We start from the raw sequence: 23,309 nt of genomic DNA, 5'->3' as shown, positions 1-23,309 counted from the left end.
GTGCTAAGTACTTTGGTTCATAACATCTTAACTTTTTCAAAGAATAAAAAAAATAGTTGTAGAACTTGAATAATTACTTACATGCTTATAATAGTCTGTAAAAAGCAATAAGAAAACCATGTGCGCTGTCTGGCATATCAACCTATGTGATTCTTTATTTTCTGTTTTAGGGTTTTACTTCCTATATTTTTAAATTTCAATTTGAGGACACATGATTTGTTCCTTATTGATGAGGGAGGGAGATGGGGGGGGTAACATTCCAGATGTATGGGAACCTTGAAGCTTTTAATTTCATAGAAGAGATAGGTAAGCCTAAGGGTCACAATTTCCTCCTGACTCAGCTACTTTCTTTGGTAGCTCAGGCTTTCTTCTAGACATACAGAATTGTTCTCCACAGGATACCTTATTGTCGAGGACTAGGACCAGTCTGGTTGCAAATGACCCCTATAGACTGGAACTATTTGGGTTCTTGTCTGGTAGGACTCACCTATTCACAAAAGCTTTCTCTATCTTGTCTGCTTCCTCTTTATTTGATTTCTTCTTTTACTTGTTCTTTGGTTCTCTTGGACTTCCCTAAATAGCCCTTTGGCCTCCTTAGTAGTGTTTATACACGCTCCAAATACTTGAGATAGTTATCGTGCCTTCTGTTCTTTGTCATGTAACTAAGGTCCTTGTGAACAGTTGAGAAGCCTCAGAACCTGAATGGATGGATATGTGAGGAAATAATTTAGGAAAAAAGGGCATGATTGTGTTCTATTGGTTTACATCAGACTTTTATGGAAAGTATTTACAACTAAAATTCCCTCAGCATGCTTCAATATTTTAATGAACTATAAGTAAAAAGGTTTTTCTTGGTACTCCTTGACTACGATTTTGATTGTGTTCTTTGACTTTTGTTAATTTATATCTAGGTCATTTTGGTTTGACCTGTAAATAAGGCATACCTGGATTTATGTCCATTGCCAGGAGTAGTCAATATATTATTGTTTACCAAGTACACTTTTAGATGTCTTCCAGGAGCAGAAACGAATTAACATGCATTTTTATTAGCTGCTGTATCTATTTAATTGACTGTCAAACTGATAGGAAGTTAGGAAGCCACCCAGAGAAGAGGTCCATCTTTCCTAGCCCAATGTGTGAGTACACATTAGGTGGGTTTGCCCTGTCAGTGGATGCCTTAGGAAAACACTAATAGCTTCCAGCTGGGTGGAAAATCACAACCTTTGGGGTCTGACAAAACTAGCAGATTTGAATTTGAAAGCAGAGCTAATGCCTCCATTTTATTTTTTACCACTAGCCCATAAATGATTATTTTCCAATATGTCAGCCTCATTTGGTGGCCAGTGGTCTGAAAGTGAAAGTGGAACAAGCAAGCTGGGGAAATCTGGACATTAGTGAGTCCGCCCTTTCAAGCTGGTATGCCACTTTGTGGAAGGGTCTACCCTAAGATCAGGGGGGTCCTAATGACCATTCATCAATGCTCGTTGACTGATCATTGAGTGCCTTCTCATTCAGTTTATCAAGTCTTGCACATAAAAAGTCAGAATAAGCCTTATTCAGCTTTGTTAAAGCCAACTAGGAGTAAAATGCTCTATTTGAACCCATTTTGCCTTGTTTTTTCACTTTGTTAATGCAGCCCTGCTTAAATGAGTGCCTTTATTGGGTCGGTTAGAATATCTGAAACTATTAATTCTCTTGTATTGAATAGCTGGTGGCAGGCCAGAGCAGATGGGGTAGAAAAGTATTTGGTTGGGTGTATTGCTTTCAATTAGGATCAATGAGGTTTCAGCTCCTTTGAATTAACTCACTTAATACCCACTGTGTGAAGTCACAATGTATCACAACAGCCTGCTAGAAGCAGAGAGGAAAGTTGAGAAGACCTGCAGAAAAGCTTTGAGTCAAAATCTAACTTCACTGTTAGGCAGAGCTTTCATTAACTACAGATGCATTTCAGGAGACTTGTGGTCCCTGTTGGCAAGTCAGGTTTGAACAAAAGATAATCTGTACTTTAAAGCTAGAATGTTTTGGAAATAAATGAAAAATACCCTGGAGTAATACAGTACATAGGCTTGCCTTTCTAGTAGGTGATATAAATCTATTGTAGTAAACCCTGTTTGTGTGTATTTTTGAATGGAACCCAACTTGATGCAGTTGGCTACGGTTTCAGAGATGGAGAATATGAAAAATGGGTAACAGAAAAAGACTACACATGAAAACAAACATGTAAACCTGCTTTTTAAAGGCCTAGACATCCTTGATGCAAAGAATGCATAAATTGACAGGATTATTTATAAATGAAGGAAAAACATTTAATAGATTAGTCAAGGAATCTCTCTCTGTTCTCAAGCTATTGTTGACTAGTTGATGCATCTGTAAGAATTTCCTAAATGATGATGTTCTTATATCAGGCAGAACATTCAAAATGGTCTTAGTTTATCCCTGTTATGTGCAACTTTATAAATAAACTTATTGGGTCATTGAGTCCCCCTTTTGGTCATAACTTCTGAAAGCAGGGTTCTTGCCTCTTTTTTTTAAACGTTTTTGTACTATGTCTATTTATTTTTTTAAAGATTTTTGCAAGGCAATGGGGTTAAGTGGCTTGCTCAGGGTCACACAGCTAGGTAATAATTATTAAGTGTCTGAGGCTGGATTTGAACTCAGGCACTCCTGACTCCAGGGCTGGTGCTCTATCCACTGCGCCACCTAGCCGCCCCCTACTATGTCTTTTCTTAAAAAGAAAAGTTACCTTTTCTAAAAGTTGCCTTCTTCAGAGAGGACTGCCAAATGGGTTGCTGCCTGCCTCAATGTATTAAATAATGAAGGGGGGTGGGGGGGCTATGCATGCAGCTGGTTGCTTGAGAAAATGCTGAACTAGTCTCAGATGCTTAGGCATTCTCTTAGCCCCTTCTACAATCAGATTTCTAGGTGAGAATCTCCAGGGATCCAGGTTTTGTTGACGTGGATCAATTTAAAGTGGCAATTACTGTAGTCAGATAACAGCTTAAAAAGCCTTTTTACACATAGAAAAGATACAGAATCACACAGCATATGGAAGTTCAATTTTCTGAGCTATGGTTTAGGGACTTGCAACATACTGATATTAAGATCCAGTTTTAAAAACAGATATCATCCAGTTTTATTAAAATGTGCTGTGCATTTTGACATGTGAATTTTCTATTTTAAAAAGTGAGTCTGTGTGCATATTGATAAAAGGTTGGATTTCCAACTGTGAAAATGTTTTCTTTTTTTCAGGTAGACATAGCATCTTTAAAAAAATAACAACAAACAACAAAATACCAGCCGCTAACATTGGGCTAGAAAAAATGCCTTGTTTAAAAATAAAAATACAGAAATTCAGGGATGGCAGATTCTAAAGCCCCCTATGGCATGGATTTAATTGATTATCACACTCACCCCTGCTATAAAGCTTTCTGTCATAAGAATGTTTCAGCTTGGCTCTTAACTGTACTGAAATCCATTACACAGAACCTCATTACAAGTGACATCTAACTAAGATGAACAAAAAGATTGGCCTCATAAATAGGGTGCAGTATACTATTAGTGACAGAACAGAGTAATCATTATGAATTGTAGTCTTTTTACAAGTTGCATCTGACAATGATGGATTTTTGTGGGTTTCATAGATGAAGTAGCTCTTACTGGGTGCAGCCTTTAGGTGCTGGTGAAGTTTTTATTCACTGACATTGTTTATCAAAGATGATTTATTTTTTGTTTGTGTAGAGGATATGTGTTTGTATATAAGCATGGGTATGTGTGTGTGTATGTGTGTGTATGTATGAATATTCTTTGAAACAGGTTGGGCTCTTTTGTACTCTTGGGAAGAAGTATGAGAAGAGTGTGTGGGTAGATAAGTCTTTGCCTATGTTCCCAAATGGATTTTATCAGTTCTTTGTGGCAGCTAGCAGAAGAAATTTCATTGAATCTGACAAGGGCTAAAAGCATACGTAGTAGGTATCTCAGGCAAGACATGTTGAGTACCACTGAGGGATTGTAAGAGTTAAGGGTATTTTAAAGAAAGGGCTTATGTCTCTCCTTTTAAAGGAGCATACAGACTCTTCAGAGGATCCTGTATGGTATCATTTCTGTGTTTATAGTGAAGTGAATAGACATTGGGAAAGTAAAGTCAAAGGAACCCTGCATATGCTGTCATTGTGTTACCAAAAAAAATGTTTTCCTGTAGTAAAACACAAATACACAATCCCCTGAAGATTTGCAAGTGTTAAATTGAAGATGAGTTTTAGAAGAAAGCAGTATTTTCCTCATGCTTGGCATTTTTGTGTGTTTAGAGAAGGCATGCAAGTCACACAAGCTATGTTTCTCCTATGAGGCATGGATGTTTTACAAAGGACTAAAGAGGGACTGCTGAGAGGAAAATAGCCAGCTTTAGATAAAGCACCATAACAAAGACTTGTAGTTTTATATATCATAGTGTCCATTAAAGCTTAATAGGGAAGAGTCCATTGAATCTAGCTCAGCATACGTTATTCATGGGAAGGATAAACATTTAAGGGTGTGCAAAAAAAAATCAGAAATTGGGAAGTTGTGGTTGTTTAGCTGCTTTTGAAAAGGCTTTACAGAGAAGATTTTGTTTTCATCTCCCATGGATCCCTATGCAAGGTAAAGGAGAGTAAGCTGCAAATGTTTGGAACCTATCAATGCAGGAATCCCAGGGGGTTAAAAGCACTCTAGTAAAATAAAAGTGGTCTGCTTCTCCTAAATGTGCTCTATTTTACACATACTACTGAGAAATTGACAAAGGAAAGGATTCTGATACTTTGCTCAATGTGAGAAATTGGCAAAATATTTTTTAAAAATCTTTAAAAATAGGTTTTTAATACTTGTTTTGAATTTCCAGCAGAATAAACAACTCTAGGGGATGTGTATGTGTGTTTATACTTTTAATTTTTTTTAAATCAATTCCTAGATTATAGCAGTTAAAGCATTGAAGGGAAAGCATTTTACTTTTGGGAATGAAAGGAAGTGGGTCATAGTAAGTGGCCTTGCCATTTTCATTTGGCAAAATAAGGGTTAACTTTTTAGAGGAAAAATGAATTATTCAGTGTTTAGCTTATCATTCTGTAGTTTACTTTCTGTTCTGTGGTACTCTGGAACTTGCCAGTGAGAGGTAGAGTAAGAGGAGTCAGCTGAGGGGAGGTAGGGGTTGTGATAATTTGCACACACATCCCTGTCATTGTTCTGCCTGAAGAGACAGGGCTGGGTTCAAGGCCACATGTGCTCCTGTCATCATTCACATTTCTGCTCCAAGTGCAATACGGAGTGTCAGCTCTCCATCTGTCTTTGCCTGGCAAACGCACGCGCCCAGCATCCTGCCTCCAGCTACGTTGCCACAGTCAGTTCTGATGGCCCTCCTCACTTCCCTGTGTTCATTCCAGAACAGGAGGCTCTGAGCCCTACATAGTCTTGCTTTTAGGAGAGAGCCATTTACATTGTGGTACACTTGATTTAAGGATGCCTGGTGAGTTAACATGATTCAGATCTTCTTTTTCATTTTTATAGGAAGAAAGCTTACTTTTAAAATTATGTATGGAAAATATATTCTGTGTACCATAAATATATTCTGTGCAGTTTTCAAAGGACTTAATCCTAGTTTGTATATGAATGTTTATGTGGAGGTATCTATAATAGATTGGAGAGGGGGAGGCAGAAGTGGAATAGCAAAGAAGACAGGTTAAGAGAAGCTTAACTCTTAAGCTCAGTCTATGAAATTGCTCTGTGTGTGGGTGTGTGCGTGCATGTGTGTGTGTGTGTGTGTACGTGTATGTGTATGTTTGTGTGTTTTAAAGAAACGGTGGAAATAAAACCTGGTTTAATTTTGTGGGTACAGATTACTCTGGGGCTTTAAGTGAAGAGAGAAGTATTGTGTACATTCTTGCTTTTGTTGACTACCAGCTGTACTTGGTATCAGTGAACAGAACATCCCAATTGTGGCGGTAGTTTCAGGTATAGAGGAATCCTGGGAAAAAGATCCCAGTTTATGCCACAGCAAAGTGGTATAAGCATTGAATTAAATGATTTCAGTCTTACCCCAAACTGCAGTCTTTTAGATGCCGGCAGGCAAATCAGTGAAATCAGTCGACAACAACAACAAAAAAGCCAATCGTATGATCTTGCTGAATTAGTGAAACTGTTGTGGAACTGGAAATCTAGTGTTTATCAGTTTCCTAGGGAAAATGTTATCTTTGGAACCAAGACGGCTCTCCTAATTGTTGCCAGGGAAAGCAGTCCTCCCTCTCTACTGGGCTGCCGGGGATGAGGTTTATGTGAGAAGCCTGACCAGAGAATGGATTGTATCTGCAGCTTTCAGAGGGACTGAATTGAGAGCCATGTGCCTGATGAAAGCAGCTCATCTCCAGATAAAACAGCCAGGGACATAGAAGCATTCTACAGCTGGCTGATTCTTGTGGATTATTTGGTCAGGACACGCAGAAAAAAAACACTGCTCCTGGTCAGTCTGTACACCTTGTAGATAGTAGATGGTATTTGGAAACATTAATGGCCAATTTTTTTTTATTTTGATTATCTTTAGTTGTTTAATGAATGTTTTCCTCTTCCTAGATCTTTTGCTTCCTAGTTCTGACCATCATTGCTATATATGCATAGGGGAATTTCAGTTGTGATAGCATTTTCTTTTTTTTTCTTTTCTTTCTTTCTTTCTTCCTTCTTTCTTTCTTTCCTTCCTTCCTTCCTTTCTTTCTTTCTTTCTTTCTTTCTCTTCAGGAGACTAGAAATTTATATGGTTGAAATATGGAGAAATTAATTTGCATAGATAATGACTGAGGTCTTTGAAAGGTCATTTTAACTCTTCAAGTTCTCAATTTGATTTTACATAGACCAACGGTGCTAAAGATAGGTCTGTGAGTTGGAGTCTGAAAAATTGTGTTTATAAATAAATTGAAGTCAAAAGCTGTTTTATTTCATCAGTTCATTAATGACATCTTTTAATCTGATTTTTCTGTTGTCACTTGAATCTTCTTGTTGTTTCCATTGTAAGCATTCAGCAAATATCTATTCAATGAATAAATGAATGGCAGTCTTATTTATCAGATGTTTGAAATTGATTAAGATATTGTTTATGAATAAGTGATTAAAAGAATATGATTAACACTTTAAGCCTGTGGCTCTAAAAATCATTCTTTATAATGTTTAAATTTCTAAATATTTAAAGGGTATCAGACTATTTTTTAAGTGTTATAGGGTATTGATAAGTACTGTATATTAAATATCAAATTCTTATCATTTGAATAAGTCTAAAAGTAATGTGTTTACTCCACCCCCTTCTTAATGAAAAATGGTCCAATGCAAGTGTTAGAAAACCTTGCACTTGGATACAGAGAATACACTAACAGCTGTGACTGAGAGCATGTGCCAACGTGGAGATACTTGAGCAGATCTGACACTTGGCTATTTTTGACACCCATCTGCACTTTATAAACTCTCCTATGGGGTCTCAGTCTGTTCCCAGAATATTTTAGCCATTTTAATAGCTATAGGTGGGTACATGTATGTCTAATGTGTACACACTATGATGTACAGTGTGTGTGTTTGTGTGCATGCATCTATATGTATATATGCAATATTATCCATCTGGGCCAGATTTTAAAATAAACACATTATGTGCAGAAGATTAAAAAGGATATGTTTTATGTAATGTGATATTATGTCATTGCTTTTTTGTTACACAACATTATTTATATTTCAAAGAATCTTTAGTAGTTAAGGTGTCAGAACTGGTTCCTGGTTGTCTAAAACATGATGTAACGGAGATCAAGTTGAGGATCTCTTTCATAAAAGTAAGGTTCCCTGGAAACAGATGTGGCAAACTGAACTTGTTCAAAGAGTCATCAGTGTTATAATGTGACTGGCTCCTAAACCTTTAATGTTGGCGGGTCAGAAAGTCACAGTTGAGGGTTTGCAAGTTAAGAGAGATCAGTTAGGAAATGTAGACATCTCTGTTGGTAAGAGCATACCCACACAAAATAAACCTAGAGAAGATATAGGTAGCAGCACAGAACCCTGTGAATCTGATAAACTATGCAGTTAAATATTTTCCTAATGGTCATTTGGTTAAATTTAGGATATGGACATCTTTATTTTGAAACTTTTTTTGGCAGTGATATTTATTCCTTACTACTTAAAAAAGGGAAACTTTTACTCTTGAGAGTTTAACTGTGTTTAGGTGTAGAAGTTTATTCTAAACTTTATGAAATATTTACATATTTATAGCTTTTTGTATAGTATTATCAAAGAACATATGTTGACCTGCAAAATGCTTCACTGTAGCCCACAGCAATATTTAGGACTGTTTCCTTAAAAGGACAATAAGTGATCACAGTCACTGTAACCCCGAAATAATGCTGTTCTTTCAGAAGATGGCCTGCTATTAGGTCAGACCACCCCTTCTTTAGTCCTGTTCTCCAGATGTGCCTGGAACTTTTTTTTTAAGTTCAAGTTTCAAAAAAAAAAAAGGAGAGGGAGGTTGTTTTCAAAATCTGGTTTTACTTAAGACATCTCCATCCTGGAGTGCATTTCATAAATTGCCCACATATTTTTCTTAGCAGAGAACTTAACTGGCTGTAATTTTTAACACATGGCCACATCATGTGATATTTTCAAAACACTTGCACACATAGCTTTAAGAAGGTCCCAGCAGAAACGATTCATCGTCTCACAGCCAGCCCATTTTTTTAACAGCATATCTGCATTTTCCATTTAGTAGAGCTATATATTATTAGCTTACATTTTTGGGTAGTAAAACAGTGCATTGCTGATTGTAAAACATGGACTTTATTATCTGCTGAAAATTGATTTGGCATTTATAGCCACTGTGTACTAGCCTGTTTTTCTGTTTTTAGCATTAGTGCTTGCAAGTGATGATTTGTTTAAAGAACAAAAAATGAAATTGGTGTGGACAGGCAACTGTTGATGTCCTTGGTAACATTTTGGAACATTTTGTATTATCTACCTGTTTTTTTTTGTCATTGTTTATTTGGTTGGTTTTGTTTTTAATAGATGCATCTAAATGTCTTTATATGACAACAACAAAATTCACAAGTCTATTAGCTATTTTTCTTGTTGGTTGCCATTATATCCAACCCACATTCTGCTCCCCAAAATTAGCCTTTTGCCAGCTGTGAAAAGGAACTGGAGAAGCTATAAACACCCCAGTCCAAATGTTGACTTTGCCCCACTCTTATCTTTATCGCATGAGATAGCTTTGCTTTGTTTCAGGAAGCTAAAAGGAAAGAAAAACTGTCTTTTTACCTCCTGTTTCTTTTTCCTACCTGAAAAAGATTATTTGAAAGCTTAAATTACCATATATGCAAAGCACTTTGCAAAACTTTTAAGCACAATATGAAGATCAGCTACTGTTATGATGAATGATAACGATTATCATGGGGTTCTGTGAAGCGTGGCTATAATACCTGGAATATGTGATTATCCTAACCGTAGCTTAGGCTAAAAAACTGAAAACTTAATGAAATAACAGAAAATGTGTGAAATAAATTGCAAATGCTTTTTTATGTTAGACTAAAAAAACTCTTAGCATATTACATGTGATTGAATTTCATAATGATAAGGTCTCCTTAGTGCTTCTAGGTTGACTATAAAATAATTTATTTTATATTTCTTTAAACTTACTGTCTTTTGTCATCTAGTTTAGACATTCATTTTTGCTACTTTTATTATAGTTTTGATGTATGGGTGTAACTGAACATGTTATATGTTATAACTGAACATATATTATTTGAAAGCAATTTCTGTAGGGATATTAGATTTTTCATGGCTAACACAATTAGTCATTAGTTTAAATGACTCATGACTTCAGAACAATAGAATTTCACACTTGACCAAGAAACAGGTTTATCTGGCTAGCCTTTTGAAGCAGCTGTTTTTGTTAATTAATATTAATGTAAATGTACATTCTCAGAATGTCTAGCTTAATTATGTTTTTAAACCTATAAAGTTCTAGCCAAAGGAATTAAGGAATGCCTCAGAAGCTTCAGAGATATTTACTTTGGATCCAGAATACAACTTTTGGAATTCCATTATTTTTAGGGCCTTAGGTCTTAGGAACCATTTTGAAATGGTTTCTGTTACCTAAATGTTTGAATGTAGACTGTTGGAATGTGCAATTTAAGGGAGGGGGAAGAGTGTTAATTGGGTGCATTATAGGACTAGATAAGAATGGGAACTATAATTATTAAAAGCTATACATTTTCAATAAAAGATGAAAAATAATTGCCTTTACTAATTTGAGTAATATTGAATAAAATAGAAGAAACAACATGTATTTGTGGGAAATGATCCTTATTTCCTGAAAATTTAATTTAAAAGTTGCAAGATTTTTTTCCCCCTAGATTACCTATTCTTTGCTTGAGTCCTTAAAGAATGTGTAACTTTACTGATGAGCTTCAAGTGCTTTTATTTTTTATTTGCTGACTATGGAATTATAGTATAATTTATTCAAAATCCTTCTAATGTGAGACAGTTTTATTTTTGAAGTTCTCTTTTTTTGAGGGGGATTTGAGTTTGAAAAGACCAACTAGATGCAGAAATTGTCTTTTGAGAATGAAAAAATGAAGGTTTCCTTCCCATGCATTTAGTTATATCATTGCTGTCAATCTCAAGAGAATGACACTGGTGATTTGGCAAAAATGTAAATTCTTTAACTATCTGGATCAGTATTTGTTGAATGGAAAGCTTTGTAGGAATTTGGGATAATGGAAACAACTCTAGGCATAGAAATTAGAATTCAGTGGCTTAAAAATAACTTTTTTGAACTTCAGGTGCCTGATTTTGTAAAAGGAGAATACTACTGCTTGCTAGTATATATGTGTGTGAGGAAGAAGTATAGTCTTTTGACAGAAGACCTAGTTTTAGTGATGGCTATGGTACTTATTTGTTGACTGACCATGAACAAATTAATTTTTCATAGCTTGAGTTTTCATATCTGTAAAATGTGGTTGATGAAGTTGTAAGGAACAGTGCTTGTAGAATTAACAAATTAACAAATTTTAGTTGTTATTACCTAGCTTACTGTGTTGTTGGGAGGAAATTCCTATGTAAATCAGAGCTATAATGAGTTCATTTACTCTTTGTACTCTTCAAACATTTCTCAGGTTAATAGAAGGAAATTAGCTTTCAATAGGAACAGAAGACATTTCTTCATTTGTTCTATTCTTAACATATTGTTCATGTTTTTCAGTTGGGTCTGACTCTTCATGACCCCATTTGCGGATTTAACATAGATACTAGAATGGTTTACCATTTTCTTCTCTACTTTCTATGGATGAGAAAATTGAGGCCAACAGGATTAAGTGATTTGCTCAGTTACACAATTTATTAGTCTGAATCTAAATTTGAATTTAGGAAGAATAATATTCCTGATTTTGAACTCACCACCCTATCTACTGTGTCTATTAACTGTTTTAGTATGTTGTGTAGCAGAAATTTGTCTTGATTGTCTGAAAGCCTGTGTTTTTTTTTTAAATTTTATTTATTTTTGAATTTTATAATTTTACCCCTAATCTTGATCCCCCCCACCCCCACAGAAGGCATTCTGTTAGTCTTTATATTGTTTCCATGCTATACATTGATCTAAATTGAAAGTGCTGAGTGAGGAAATCATATCCTTAAGGGGAAAAAAATGAGATAGCAAAATTACATAAGATAACCAGGTTTTTTTTTTTTTAAATTAACAGTAATAGTCTTTGGTCTTTGTTCAAACTCCACAATTCCTTCTCTAGATACAGATGATATTCTCCATCACAGATAGCTCCAAATTGTCCCTGATGGTTGCATTGATGGAATGAGCTTGTCCATTAAAATTGATCCCCATGTTGCTGTTAGGGTGTACAATGTTCTTCTGGTTTTGCTCATCTCATTCAGCATCAGTTCATACAAATCCCTCCAGGCTTCTCTGAATTCCCATCCCTCCTGGTGAAAGCCTGTGTTTCTAACATAATTAACAAGACAGACTTAATCATTTCCCACTCAACAAGGGCTAATTCCTTTTTTGACCACTGTTGGGGTTTTTTTTTAACTTTCTTTGGAAATAACTAGTATAACTAAATAGTGGTAGCAGAAGACACGTTCAAATATCCAATCTTATATTTACTACTTTTGTGATGTTGGACCACTGATTTACCCCTTTGAGGCCTCAGCTTCCTCCTGTAAAATGAGAATATTGGACTTTATGGTTATTGACATTCCTTTCTGTTCTAAACCTAAGGTCAAATATCTTAAGCTATATGCTTTAATAGTCTTTTAAGATACTTAGTAAAAATTTTCTCTTCTTTATTTTCTCTCTTTGTCCTAATTCAGTCATATTCTAAAACATAGATATTGAGATGTATGAAAAGAGTTGATTTATTATGGAAAGTTCTGTTTTTAGATAGTTTTAAACTTTTACTTTTTTAACTTTCCCTTTTTGCTCTTATTTCTTCTGTTCTTTGGAGAACATTTTATACTCTTGATTATAAGTCTGACTTGGGCTAGTGATAAGCATACTGTTTGACATGATGTCAAAAGCAACTTATTTAAAGGACTTTGTGTGAATTTCAGGTTTTAGATGCTTATCTGAGAGGAATTGAAAAGAAAAAATTAAGGGGGTAATAATATGTTCAGAACTTTGAATGTTTTTGTAATTTTGGTTTGGATTAATGATTTGGGACTTTCTGACCTTTGTTTAACTATATAACCTGTAGTTAATATTACTTAAATATCACTTATACATATGAGAGGCTCCTTGTCATTAATCACAGTTTGATTGTTAGGTGGTATAAATTCTAGATTTGAATTTTTCAGATAGCTGAAGTTTTAAACTACCTTATTCCCGCCCCCCCCCCACTGAATTAGTTTATCAGTGTACTGACTTTAAGTAGGACTACAGACCCTAATTGAATCAGAGGAGGAGTTCAATGAGCCTAAGCTATTGCCTGACACAAGTCCCATCTTTTGTATTCCATCAACTGATGATGAGTTATGTAACTAAATGATTTCAGAAGAAGCAAAATTACCCATGATCTGAACATTATCCGTATTGATTGAAAATAATCACATGATGGTCAAAGGATATGAATAGACAGTTTTCAAATGAAGAAATTAAAGCTATATACAATCATGAAAAAATGCTCCAAATCATTATTGATTAGAGAAATGCAAATTTAAACAACTCTGAGATACCACCTCACTCTATCAGATTAGCTAAAATGAGAAAAAGGGAAAATGATAAATGTAGGAGAGGTTGTGGCAAGATTGGGATATTGATGCCTTCCTTGCTAGTGGAGTTGTGAAATGATCCAACCATTCTGGAAAGCAATATGGAACTATGTCCATAGAGGAATAATTCCAATTCTAGGCCTGTATCCAGAAGAAATTATAAAAAATGTGAAAAGTCCCACATGTTCCAAAATATTTGTAGCAGCTCTTTGTAGTATCAAAGAATTAGAAATTGAGGGGATGCCCCATCAATTGGGGAATGGTTAAACAAGTTATGATAAATGAATACTATGGAATATTCTTGTTCTATAAGAAACCATAAATGGTCAGACTGTAGAGAAGCATGGAATGAGTTACAGGATCTGAGGCTGAGAGAAGGGAACAAAACTAAGAGGACAATGTACACATTAACAACACTGTGAGATGATCAGCCTTGATGGAAGCAGCTCCTCTCAGCAGTTAAGCTAGCTAGGATGACCATATTAGACCAGCTGGATAATGCTATTCCCATTCAGAGGAAGAAAAATGAAACAAAACCAAAAAACCTCCTTCATAATCTGATGAGTTCTTTATTAAAAATATCTTTTATGTATCTCTTTCCCTTAATCCTAATTCCTCATACTGAAAATGATTAATATGTAAACGTGTTTATCACAAATCTGTATGTACAGTGTTAATCTGACTGTTGGCTGCAGAGGGGAGGGGGCTGGGAAGGAAGGATGGAAGGAAATTTTGTAAAAATTAAGTATATATATGTAAACATATGCAAAGGGATATGAATGTTGAAAAACTTTCATAACATGTATTTGTAAGTATAAAGCATCAATTAAAAAATAAAAGAAAATAAGTCACATGTAATGACTGAAGAAAGGCAGACACATGTCCATTGAAGACTGGTGTGGGAAAAGTTGCTTAAAATTTTTTTGTTCATCAAAATATATTTGAGGGATGGCTAGGTGGTGCAGTGGATAGAGCACCAGCCCTGGAGTCAAGAGCACCTGAGTACAAATCTGACCTCAGACACCTAATAATTAATTATCTAGCTGTGTGGCCTTAGGTAAGCAACTTAACCCCATTGCCTTGCAAAAAAACCAAAACAAAACAAAACAAAAAACCCTAATTAAAAAAATATATTTGAGAACTTTTATGAACATAAAAGGTGAATGTGTAACAACAGTGAAAAGTTATAACTAGATTCATCATGTTGCACAGATATTCATAAAATGTTCAAAGAGAAAGGTCTTTGGTACTTTGGGGAAGGACATTATTTCTGAAGGACTTGCTGAAGGATTTACTTCAGGGCTCTCTATTTCCTATATTTCCTTCAGTGATGTAGAGCTCACATTCTCTAAAACTTAGTACATGACCTTTGAAAAAGATTATTACCTCTAATAGTAGCTCTCTAGACTTAGCTAGATTGGTCTTTCAGACAAGAAGTCCATCATTTGTCCTCTACCAGAAATCTTTATAGTTTTGCCAGACCTGCCATAACCAGTGCTCTACTAACATAAAGTTGGAGAACTCAGATTCATTTAAGTATTAGACTGAGACTTTGCTAAGGTTTGGAAGAATATGAATAAAAATTACATAGCTATGATGGGATGACATTTTCATTGCTTCAAAGAATGATCATGTTGAGATTGAGGGCTCTGTTGAAGTACTCAATTAGCCATTTTGTTGAGAAAGTCTTCTAAAACAATGTATCCTTCATGGATTCATTTAAGTACCTCAAGCATCAATTAATCTTTTTCTTCTTTAGTTCAAGTCATTTTATAGGTATTGTTTGAATCAAAGAGATTTATAAATCAAATGAAATAACATTTAAGTTAATTAGCATCCTCCCTGGCCACATAAGATCATATAGGAGTTATGTGTGTACACTAAATGGTTCTGCATTATTATGATTTTTATGTTCCATGTCTAATCTGTGATTACCGCCCCTTCCCACTTTGCTACTGGTCACTTATCCTGTTCTGATACCAATGTGATTGCCTATTGCAATCCCTTCTTAATTATTAGATTTACAATCTTCTGTTTGGCATTCAGCTAACCAGGCAGGGCTTTTAGAATTATGTAGAATGAAAAAATGTATGTTGCAAATGAAGTTCTGATGGGATTAAAAATGGGATTAAAACCTTCAAGACTGGGGATTTTGTGGTCCTAGTTTGACTAAGTACCTGTTTTTGCTTTTCTTTGTTCTAGATGATGTTCCAGATAAGTTGAGTTCCAGATTAGTTGAGTTCTAAATAGCTGAGTTATTAGTGTATCCCTTCAAGGGAATCTTTTATTTTTACTCTGAATTTCACAGAGGAAGCCTGTTGTAAAACAACTGTAAAACTGACCTTGGGATTCAGTAATGCCAGAGTTTGTATCTTGTTTGACTAATTGGTAGCTCTGGAATCTTGAGGAAGTAACTTAATTTTTTTAAAAAAAAAATTGGTATAATAATAGCCCCTACTTCATTGGATTGCAGTGAGAATCCGATGAGATTATCTATATGAGAGTTTCATTGATCTTAAAGTTTTATGTAAATGGTAGTTGTTATAATTATTATAATATTTAGAAGATTTCATGACTTCCTGTCAGTTCTCTTAGATGCTTCCCTCCCCCCCTACCCAAAGCAGACTAAAACAAAACTTATTTCCCCTTTGAAATCTTTATCAGATGACTCCCAATGACTATATTAAAGCTCATTGTGGAAAGCTAGCTGGGCCTGGGGTCAGGATGATTCATTTTCATTGAGTTCAAAATCTGATTTCAAATACTTATTAGTGGGTTGTTTCTGGGCAAGTCACTTAACCCTGTGTGCCAGTTTTCTTTAAAAAGATCTGAATAGGGAAATAGCATCTTTCCAAAAAAAATCCTAAATGTGGGGTCATAAAGAATTGGACATGACTGAAAAGGACATGACTTGATGATAACATAGCAAAAAAAGCTCATTATGAATTCTGTTGGGAAAAAGATAAAGAGTGGATTAGATTTTCAGATTGATTGTTCTCATTTTCAAGTGATATCAAGTGATATCAATTTGACAATGTGTCTGATTGATTTGAACTTGGAATGAGCTACTATAGGTTGGGCACAAATAAGCAATGTGAACATTTGGGGTGAATTCTCTATATTTGTACATATGTCCCTTTTGAGCTACTTCAATTCTGTTTTGCTCATAGAGCAACAGTGTCTTCTTTGCTATGGGGATGCCATGCTGGGTGATCCTCTGCCAAGTTCTTGAGAGGGACCTTGAGAATGTGCTCTTATGTTGCTTCATCTGATGACCAGGTAAATTCTTACCTCTTGCGAGTTAGCTGAAAATAGTTTTTTTAGGCAAGTTTGACATTTGACAAAGTTGTTTTCACTGAAGTAGAGTTTGAATGCTTCATTAGTTTAGATTGAGAAAGATCCTCATTGTCTGTTACTTAATCCTGTTAGGTGATCTTCAGAATCATCTTAAGGCAATTCAAATGGAAGTGACTCAGTTTCTAGGCATGGTTCTGATATATGCAGTCCAAGTTTCATATGTATATAACAATGAGCTCAACACAATGGCTCTGTAGACCTCCAGTTATAATATTATCTTCTCTAGCTCTGCCAATTCATGCAAGAATCACACTTGTCATTGTGTACATCCCTAGAAAGTGCATTGTCAAGGCAAAGACACTTGTCCATAGTATTCAACACTTTGCTGTGACAAATAAATCCACATTTGGCTGGTGTGGTGAAGGTTGTGAAGTACCTGTGTTTTCTTGGTGTTAATTGTTAGGCCAAAATTAGCATAAGCAACAGAGAATCAATCCATACTTTGTTGCATCTCGGCTTTGGAGGTTTCCATCATTTGCAAACAAAAAATCATTTACCGACTTTCCCTCCATTTTGGTCTTGGCTTTAGTTTTGGATATGCAAATACTTAAAGATGAAGCAACTAGCACATGTCATGGCTCATTTTTCTCTCAATAATTCAGACTTTTACAAAAAAGGAGAGGAGCTTTTAAACATTAATCACTTTATTTGGGAGTTAAGAGAAAGAGCAAATCTGTTTCTTAGAGATAAAAAACAGAATATCCAATAGAGTATATATACTATCCAATATCCCATAGAGATAAAAAACAGAATATACTATCCAACAGAATATACTATCCAAACAGAATATAGTATCCAATCCAAAAAACCGAATATACTATTCAGAATAAACTCTCTTATACTCAGTATCTCAATACTATCCAATATGCTATCCAAGAGCAAATCTGTTGCTTAGAGATAAAAACCAGAATATACTATCCAATAGAAACCTAAGTACTTTTTCATGGTTACATGTTTATCTTGATAATATTCTTTTAAAAACCCAATTGAACTTCTTCTCTAGAAGAAAACTTCAATATGCAAGTCATTGAAATGATTTGGATTTAAACATTCCATATTCTCAATGAATATGCATGGGTGTTTTCCTATTTTTTTTACCACTCTTATTGAAAGACAGATGAATAGATTCCCCACCCCCACTTCTTCAAAATAAATAAGCAGTAGCACTTTCTTGCTAATTATTTTAGACAGACTGATTTTGAAAACTTGAGAAAAGATTTCTAGGACAGTTTCATCCAAAGCATGCTATATGAGAGTACAGATTTAAGACTTGACAGGTAGTTATTTTTTTTTAATTTTAAACTTAAAAAATACCACAAAAAACCCAGTTCCATATATAAAATAAAGCACAAAAGTATTACAAGTCAAACTAAATTTATTCCATACCACTTGTTTTTTCAAAAGAAGTGTATGACTTAAATATATTATGTTCAACATTCTCTTATGTGTCTTTTTCCTTCTGAATTTCCTTCTCTTATATACCTTTAGAAAAAAAAATATTGCTGTTGTTTCACTGGTTTTTTTTTAGGTTTTTTGCAAGGCAATGGGGTTAAGTGGCTTGCCCAAGGCCACACAGCTAGGTAATTATTAAGTGTCTGAGACTGGATTTGAACTCAGGTACTCCTGACTCCAGGGCCGGTGCTCTATCCACTGTGCCACCTAGCCACCCCTGTTGTTTTACTGTTACTAGTGCCCTTCTTCCTTTGAATCCCCTTCCCAATTAAAAAGAAGGAAAAACAAATAAGTAGAGACATGCAAAACAAATCACTCAGTTCCATATCAGTAAACATATTTCTCTAATGAATGTTGAATGTTGAATCCTTTTGAGGAAGTGGGTAACATTTCATTATAGGCACTATGGAAACATTGCTGATCATAGGTAGCTTTGCTCAGATTTAAGTTCTTCAGAGTTTTTTCTTTAGATTATTAAGACTTCTGGAAATACTTTTTCAAATGAGCCTCCTTCCATCATCTCATAATTTAGCTCAGCCTTCATTTCATTGCCACTTCATTAATTTCTAGTTATTTTCTTCTCCCACCTTTTTAGGTCTTCATGACCAATAACATTGAAGTTTTAAGTATTCCCTCCTTGGTATTCCCAACCTCTATTTCCTCGTTTGATGATTTCTACACCAAATTCTCTGTGTGTATATACATACATTCCACCTTTTTTTGTGATTAAGGTAAAGTGAAGTTCATCTAATATCTGCTCCTCCAACCAGTAAAAAGATCCATTTTATTCTTATGTGAGATTAGGCTCAACTTTGCCTTTTTGGAATATTTTATTCTAGTTATTATATCTCTGTAGCAGAAATTGCTAGGTCTTATGTGATCCTGACTTGTGGTTCCTTAGTACTTGAGCATTGTTTTTGGCTGCTTCAGTATTTTTTCTTTCTTTCAGAAGCTTTCTTTTCTGAGATAATTATTCTTTCTTTCCCAGAGAATTTGTTTGACTTTCAAATATCTTTTTAGTTCTTTTAAGTATTCATATAGACTTGGTAGCAATTTTTGTTTTTCTTTGGATCTGTAATAATCCCTTTTCTCTTTTTTGAGCTTTTTGGAGTACAGAAGACATGCTTGTATCACTTGGACAAAGGGTATGCCCAGTTTAATAGTTTTTGAGACATAATTTCAAATTTATATGTATGGACATGTACTTAGGGGAAGTGGAAGTGATAGAAATAAATGTTGGTGGACTTTAAGCTATATGGCTGTTGAGAGGAAGCATTTCTAGGATACCATGAAGTTGCTTGGCTTCTGAAAAATCAGGAGCCACACTTCCTTCTAGGTTTGAGACTTTTTTCTGCAAAACTGACTAGATGAACAGGGCAAAAAAAAAATGTCACCATACCCTCCCTCTCCCATGACCATTTGTGCTTATAAAATTTTTGATTTATGTGACAAAACCCTAGTTATTTATTTTTAAAATTTTATTTAAGGCAATGGGATTCAGTGACTTGCCCAAAGTCACACAGTTAGGCAATTATTAAGTGTCTGAGTCAGATTTGAACTTAGGTCCTCCTGAGTCCAGGCCTGGTACTCTATCCACTGTGCCACCTAACTGCCCTGACAAAGCCCTGGATATGATTCATACTAGCATTCGCCTAATAAGTCAGAGGTCCCTAAAGTTTGTGTGTGAAGAGAAGGGAGAGTGGTCCTCATTTATAATAGATTATATCACCAAGAGATGCAAAGCAGTCATATTCATCACAGCAAGGCATTGGTATATATCCACTTGTTGAGCATAAGGGAAACAACTTCATCATAGATGTCATACTTTTAAAACTTTTAGACTAAATTTTGCAATTTTGAAGGTGCTTCCTCTTATTTCTCCTAACTCTTTTAGAATAAAGTAGGAGGGGGGTCAAGTTTTAATCTGTTATCTCTTGTAGGGCTCAGTATTTATTCATTGCCTTGTTATTCTGGGTACTCCTCACAGCCTTGGACAGTTGATAGGCTTGGTACTTATTTTAGAAATAGTGTCCAAACTCATGGGAGAATTAACTTACCTGAACAGGTCTTAAACTTAGTGTTTTGGTAGTCCTGAAAAAAACATTAATTCTTCACATCTACTTTATATATTATGTCATTAGTTACATTACTCTTTCTTCTTTACTCCTGGTTGCCTATTTCAAATCTTGGGGGTTCCTCTACTCAAATTTATAGATTACCTTTCCATAACCTTATTTAAAATCTAAGCAGCCCAAATTAATTTAACCCCTTTGTGTAATGTTAAGTCTCTTTAGAAAAATCCTTTAGAAAAATTTAAGGCTTAAATTTTGAATGTCAAGGAGTAAATTCAGTGTATTGTGTTTATATAAGGAAGTTCTCTCTTGAAAAGTTGTTTCACTTAAAGTTGGAATCAATTAAGGATTTTATATAGATTGTAACTATACTGACTTCTGCCACTACACTATTTTCCTTGAATGGCGTTTTTTCAATTATAATTTAACATGATTAGTTGAGTAGCTTTTAGGAGAAAGTAGGGGAGCAGCTAAGAAATGATGCTACTTTTTCTCATAAACTGAATATTTTCAGGTATCAAATGAAGGAAGAAAGTAAAGGCTTTTGAAATTCGAGACTTGAGGTTTATGGGTGATATATATTTTTTATTGTCTGTTATATGCAAAAAAAAAGTATGTGATGTGACTGCTAGTGAGGTGGCTCACTAAAGGAAAACAATATTAGATGCCCTATATTTGAAAACTTATACCACTTATAAAATGAAAATGGAAAATAAAAGGATATTTTCTTAGCTTTGATAGCTGGGCCCTCTGGTGATAGAGACAGATTTCTAAGCACTGGAGCCAAATTGATTGGAAATAGATAATAAAATCAACCAGATCTCTGGAAATATCATTTTTTATCCAGAGTAGTTACTTTGAATCAAAGATTTTATTTCAATGAACTAAGGGTATAATATTCATATACCAGCAGTTGGGGTTTAGTATAACCTTAATGAATATGAAAATTAACTTTTTTCATTATGAAAAGTGATAATTTATCTTTAATCTTCAGTTCCTCCTTTTTTTTCCTTTTTTTAGTTTTTTGCAAGGCAATGGGGTTAAGTGGCTTGCCCAAGACCACACAGCTAGGTAATTATTAAGTGTCTGAGGCCAGATTTAAACTCAGGTACTCCCGACTCCAGGACTGGTGCTCTATCCACTGTGCCACCTACCCACCCCGTGCCTCCCCCCATCATGTGCCAAATCTTATAAACTCTAGACATCTAAATATATCCTCACTAATGAAATTGTCACTACTATATTTAAAACCCTTATTTCTCACATGAACTATTATTGTAGTAAATCTCTTATCTCTTCACTCTCTCCTTTTCCCCTTCCATTTTTCCCATAGTTGTCCAAATAATTACCTCAATGCTTAGGTCTGGCCATTTTGTTCTTGTTCTTTTGTAGTTTTAGCTTTATCTGACTCTTTGTATCCCAATTTGGAGTTTCCTAGCAAATATACTGGAGTAGTTTGCCGTTTCCTTCTCCAGGTGATTTTACAGATGAGGAATTGAGGCAAGCAGGGTTAAGTGACTTGCTCGGAGTTATACATCTACTATAATAATAGTCACAAAAACATTTCACTGGTTCTGTTTACTTTATGATAAATGCACATTCCCTTAACAGGCCCTCAATTTCCAGACATAATTCAGTTTCCTTCAGAGAGTATAATCTTAGCAAATAGGTACTACTAGCTGTTCTTTAATCTCCTTCAGTTTATTCTCCTCCAGTTTTGGTCTGGGCATTACCCGTGAATGGAATACCTCCTTCAGTAATCTTGAATTTTTCAATTTTTATTTTCCTTCAAGGTCTAACTCTCAGATATCAATGAAAGTTTCTTTGAGCTGATCCAAGCTGAAAGTGATCCTTCCTCCCTCATTCCCCATATTCTTATGGAGCACTGGATTTTTTCCTTCATCCTTAACGCAGTATGCGTTATATAACAAATATGCCTATTTGTGTCCTCATGAATCCTCTATACATATAATACAAGGTAAGCCCCTTGAAGACAGAGATTCTGTCATTTTTTGTCTGTATTTTATGGCCCTATCCTTTAGTCTAGTAAGCATACAGTGGATTCTAAGTAACTGTTTTGTGAAGTTGAATTTAATTCTCCATTTGCATTAAATATAATTTGGTGCTTTTTTCCCCTTTCTTGATGGCTCTAAGTCAATCCATTCTCCCTTGTTTAGAGGAATTCTACTTTTGGTGTATTATTCAAGGATAGATAGTAAATAGCTTGTTTTGTAATATTAACTATTGCCAAAGAAAAAACATTTAAATGATTTAGTTATTTCAAAGCTATTAACTAGATTGGCTCTCTTCCAAATCTTAATGGATTGGGAAAATATCTTTACCACACTTAAGAATGGAGGGTCTTGAATAGTTGTAAAACATAGAGGTTGCTTCAGGAGATGAAGGATTTCCAATAAAAATCACTTCCTTTTTACCTGTTTAGCTAGGTGGCTCAGTGGATGGATTACTGGCATTGAAGTCAGGAGTATGGGAGTTTGAATCCAGTCTCAGATACTTGGCACTTTCTAGCTGTGTGACCTTGGGCAAGTCACTTAACCCTGGTTGCCTGGGGGCCATCCCCAGTTGCCCTGATTTATATCTGCCCACTGGACCCAGATGACTCTGGAGGAGGTAGTGAGACTGGTGATTTAGATTTAGCACAGCCCCCCCCCCCCCCATCCAAATCATGTGGTTGTCATGGCATCATGATGTCATGATCTTCTTTAAGAGTGAAGGACAGGGTGGCTAGGTGACGTAGTGGATAAAGCACCAGCCCTGGAGTCAGGAGTACCTGGGTTCAAATCTGGTCTCAGACACTTAATAATTACCTAGCTGTGTGGCCTTGGGCAAGCCACTTAACCCCATTTGCCTTGCAAAAACCTAAAAAAAAAAGAGTGAAGGACAGACATCATCACATTTATAAAACATCTAGATTTGGGAAGTGAGGCAACTTGGTATATTGAATAGAGTGCTGGGTGTTGCTTCTTGATAACCTAACTTCTAGTCCTGCTTTATAGCCATAATGAAATTATTATTATCTCTAGAGATAGCTAGGTTGTAGTGGAAAGATTGTCTTTCCTGGAGTCACAAAATTCTGAATTCAAATCTAACCCTCAGACATTTATTAGTTGTGTGACCCTAGGCAAGTCACTTAATGGTACACAG

At 35.2% G+C, this 23,309-nt stretch overlaps 1 protein-coding gene across 7 annotated transcripts in view; it reads left to right on the top strand.

The window, feature by feature from the left end:
- The window catches only part of RUNX1T1 (RUNX1 partner transcriptional co-repressor 1), a 181,882-nt gene that overhangs the window by 44,323 nt on the left and 114,250 nt on the right, over positions 1 to 23,309 (top strand). The window contains exon 1 of one of the 7 annotated variants that reach the window (XM_074200093.1): positions 244 to 5,497. The exons of 5 other annotated variants lie outside the window; for them this stretch is intronic. In XM_074200093.1, the coding sequence (XP_074056194.1) occupies positions 5,491 to 5,497 (7 nt within the window). In that variant the 5' untranslated portion in view covers positions 244 to 5,490. One more of the 7 variants, XM_074200095.1, reaches the window with a different exon arrangement.

The sequence above is a fragment of the Macrotis lagotis genome, chromosome X, assembly GCF_037893015.1.
Source record: "Macrotis lagotis isolate mMagLag1 chromosome X, bilby.v1.9.chrom.fasta, whole genome shotgun sequence".
NCBI lineage: Eukaryota > Metazoa > Chordata > Mammalia > Peramelemorphia > Peramelidae > Macrotis > Macrotis lagotis.
The sequence above is the reverse complement of the archived record's forward strand: the minus strand, read 5'-3'. Positions and strand labels throughout refer to the sequence as shown.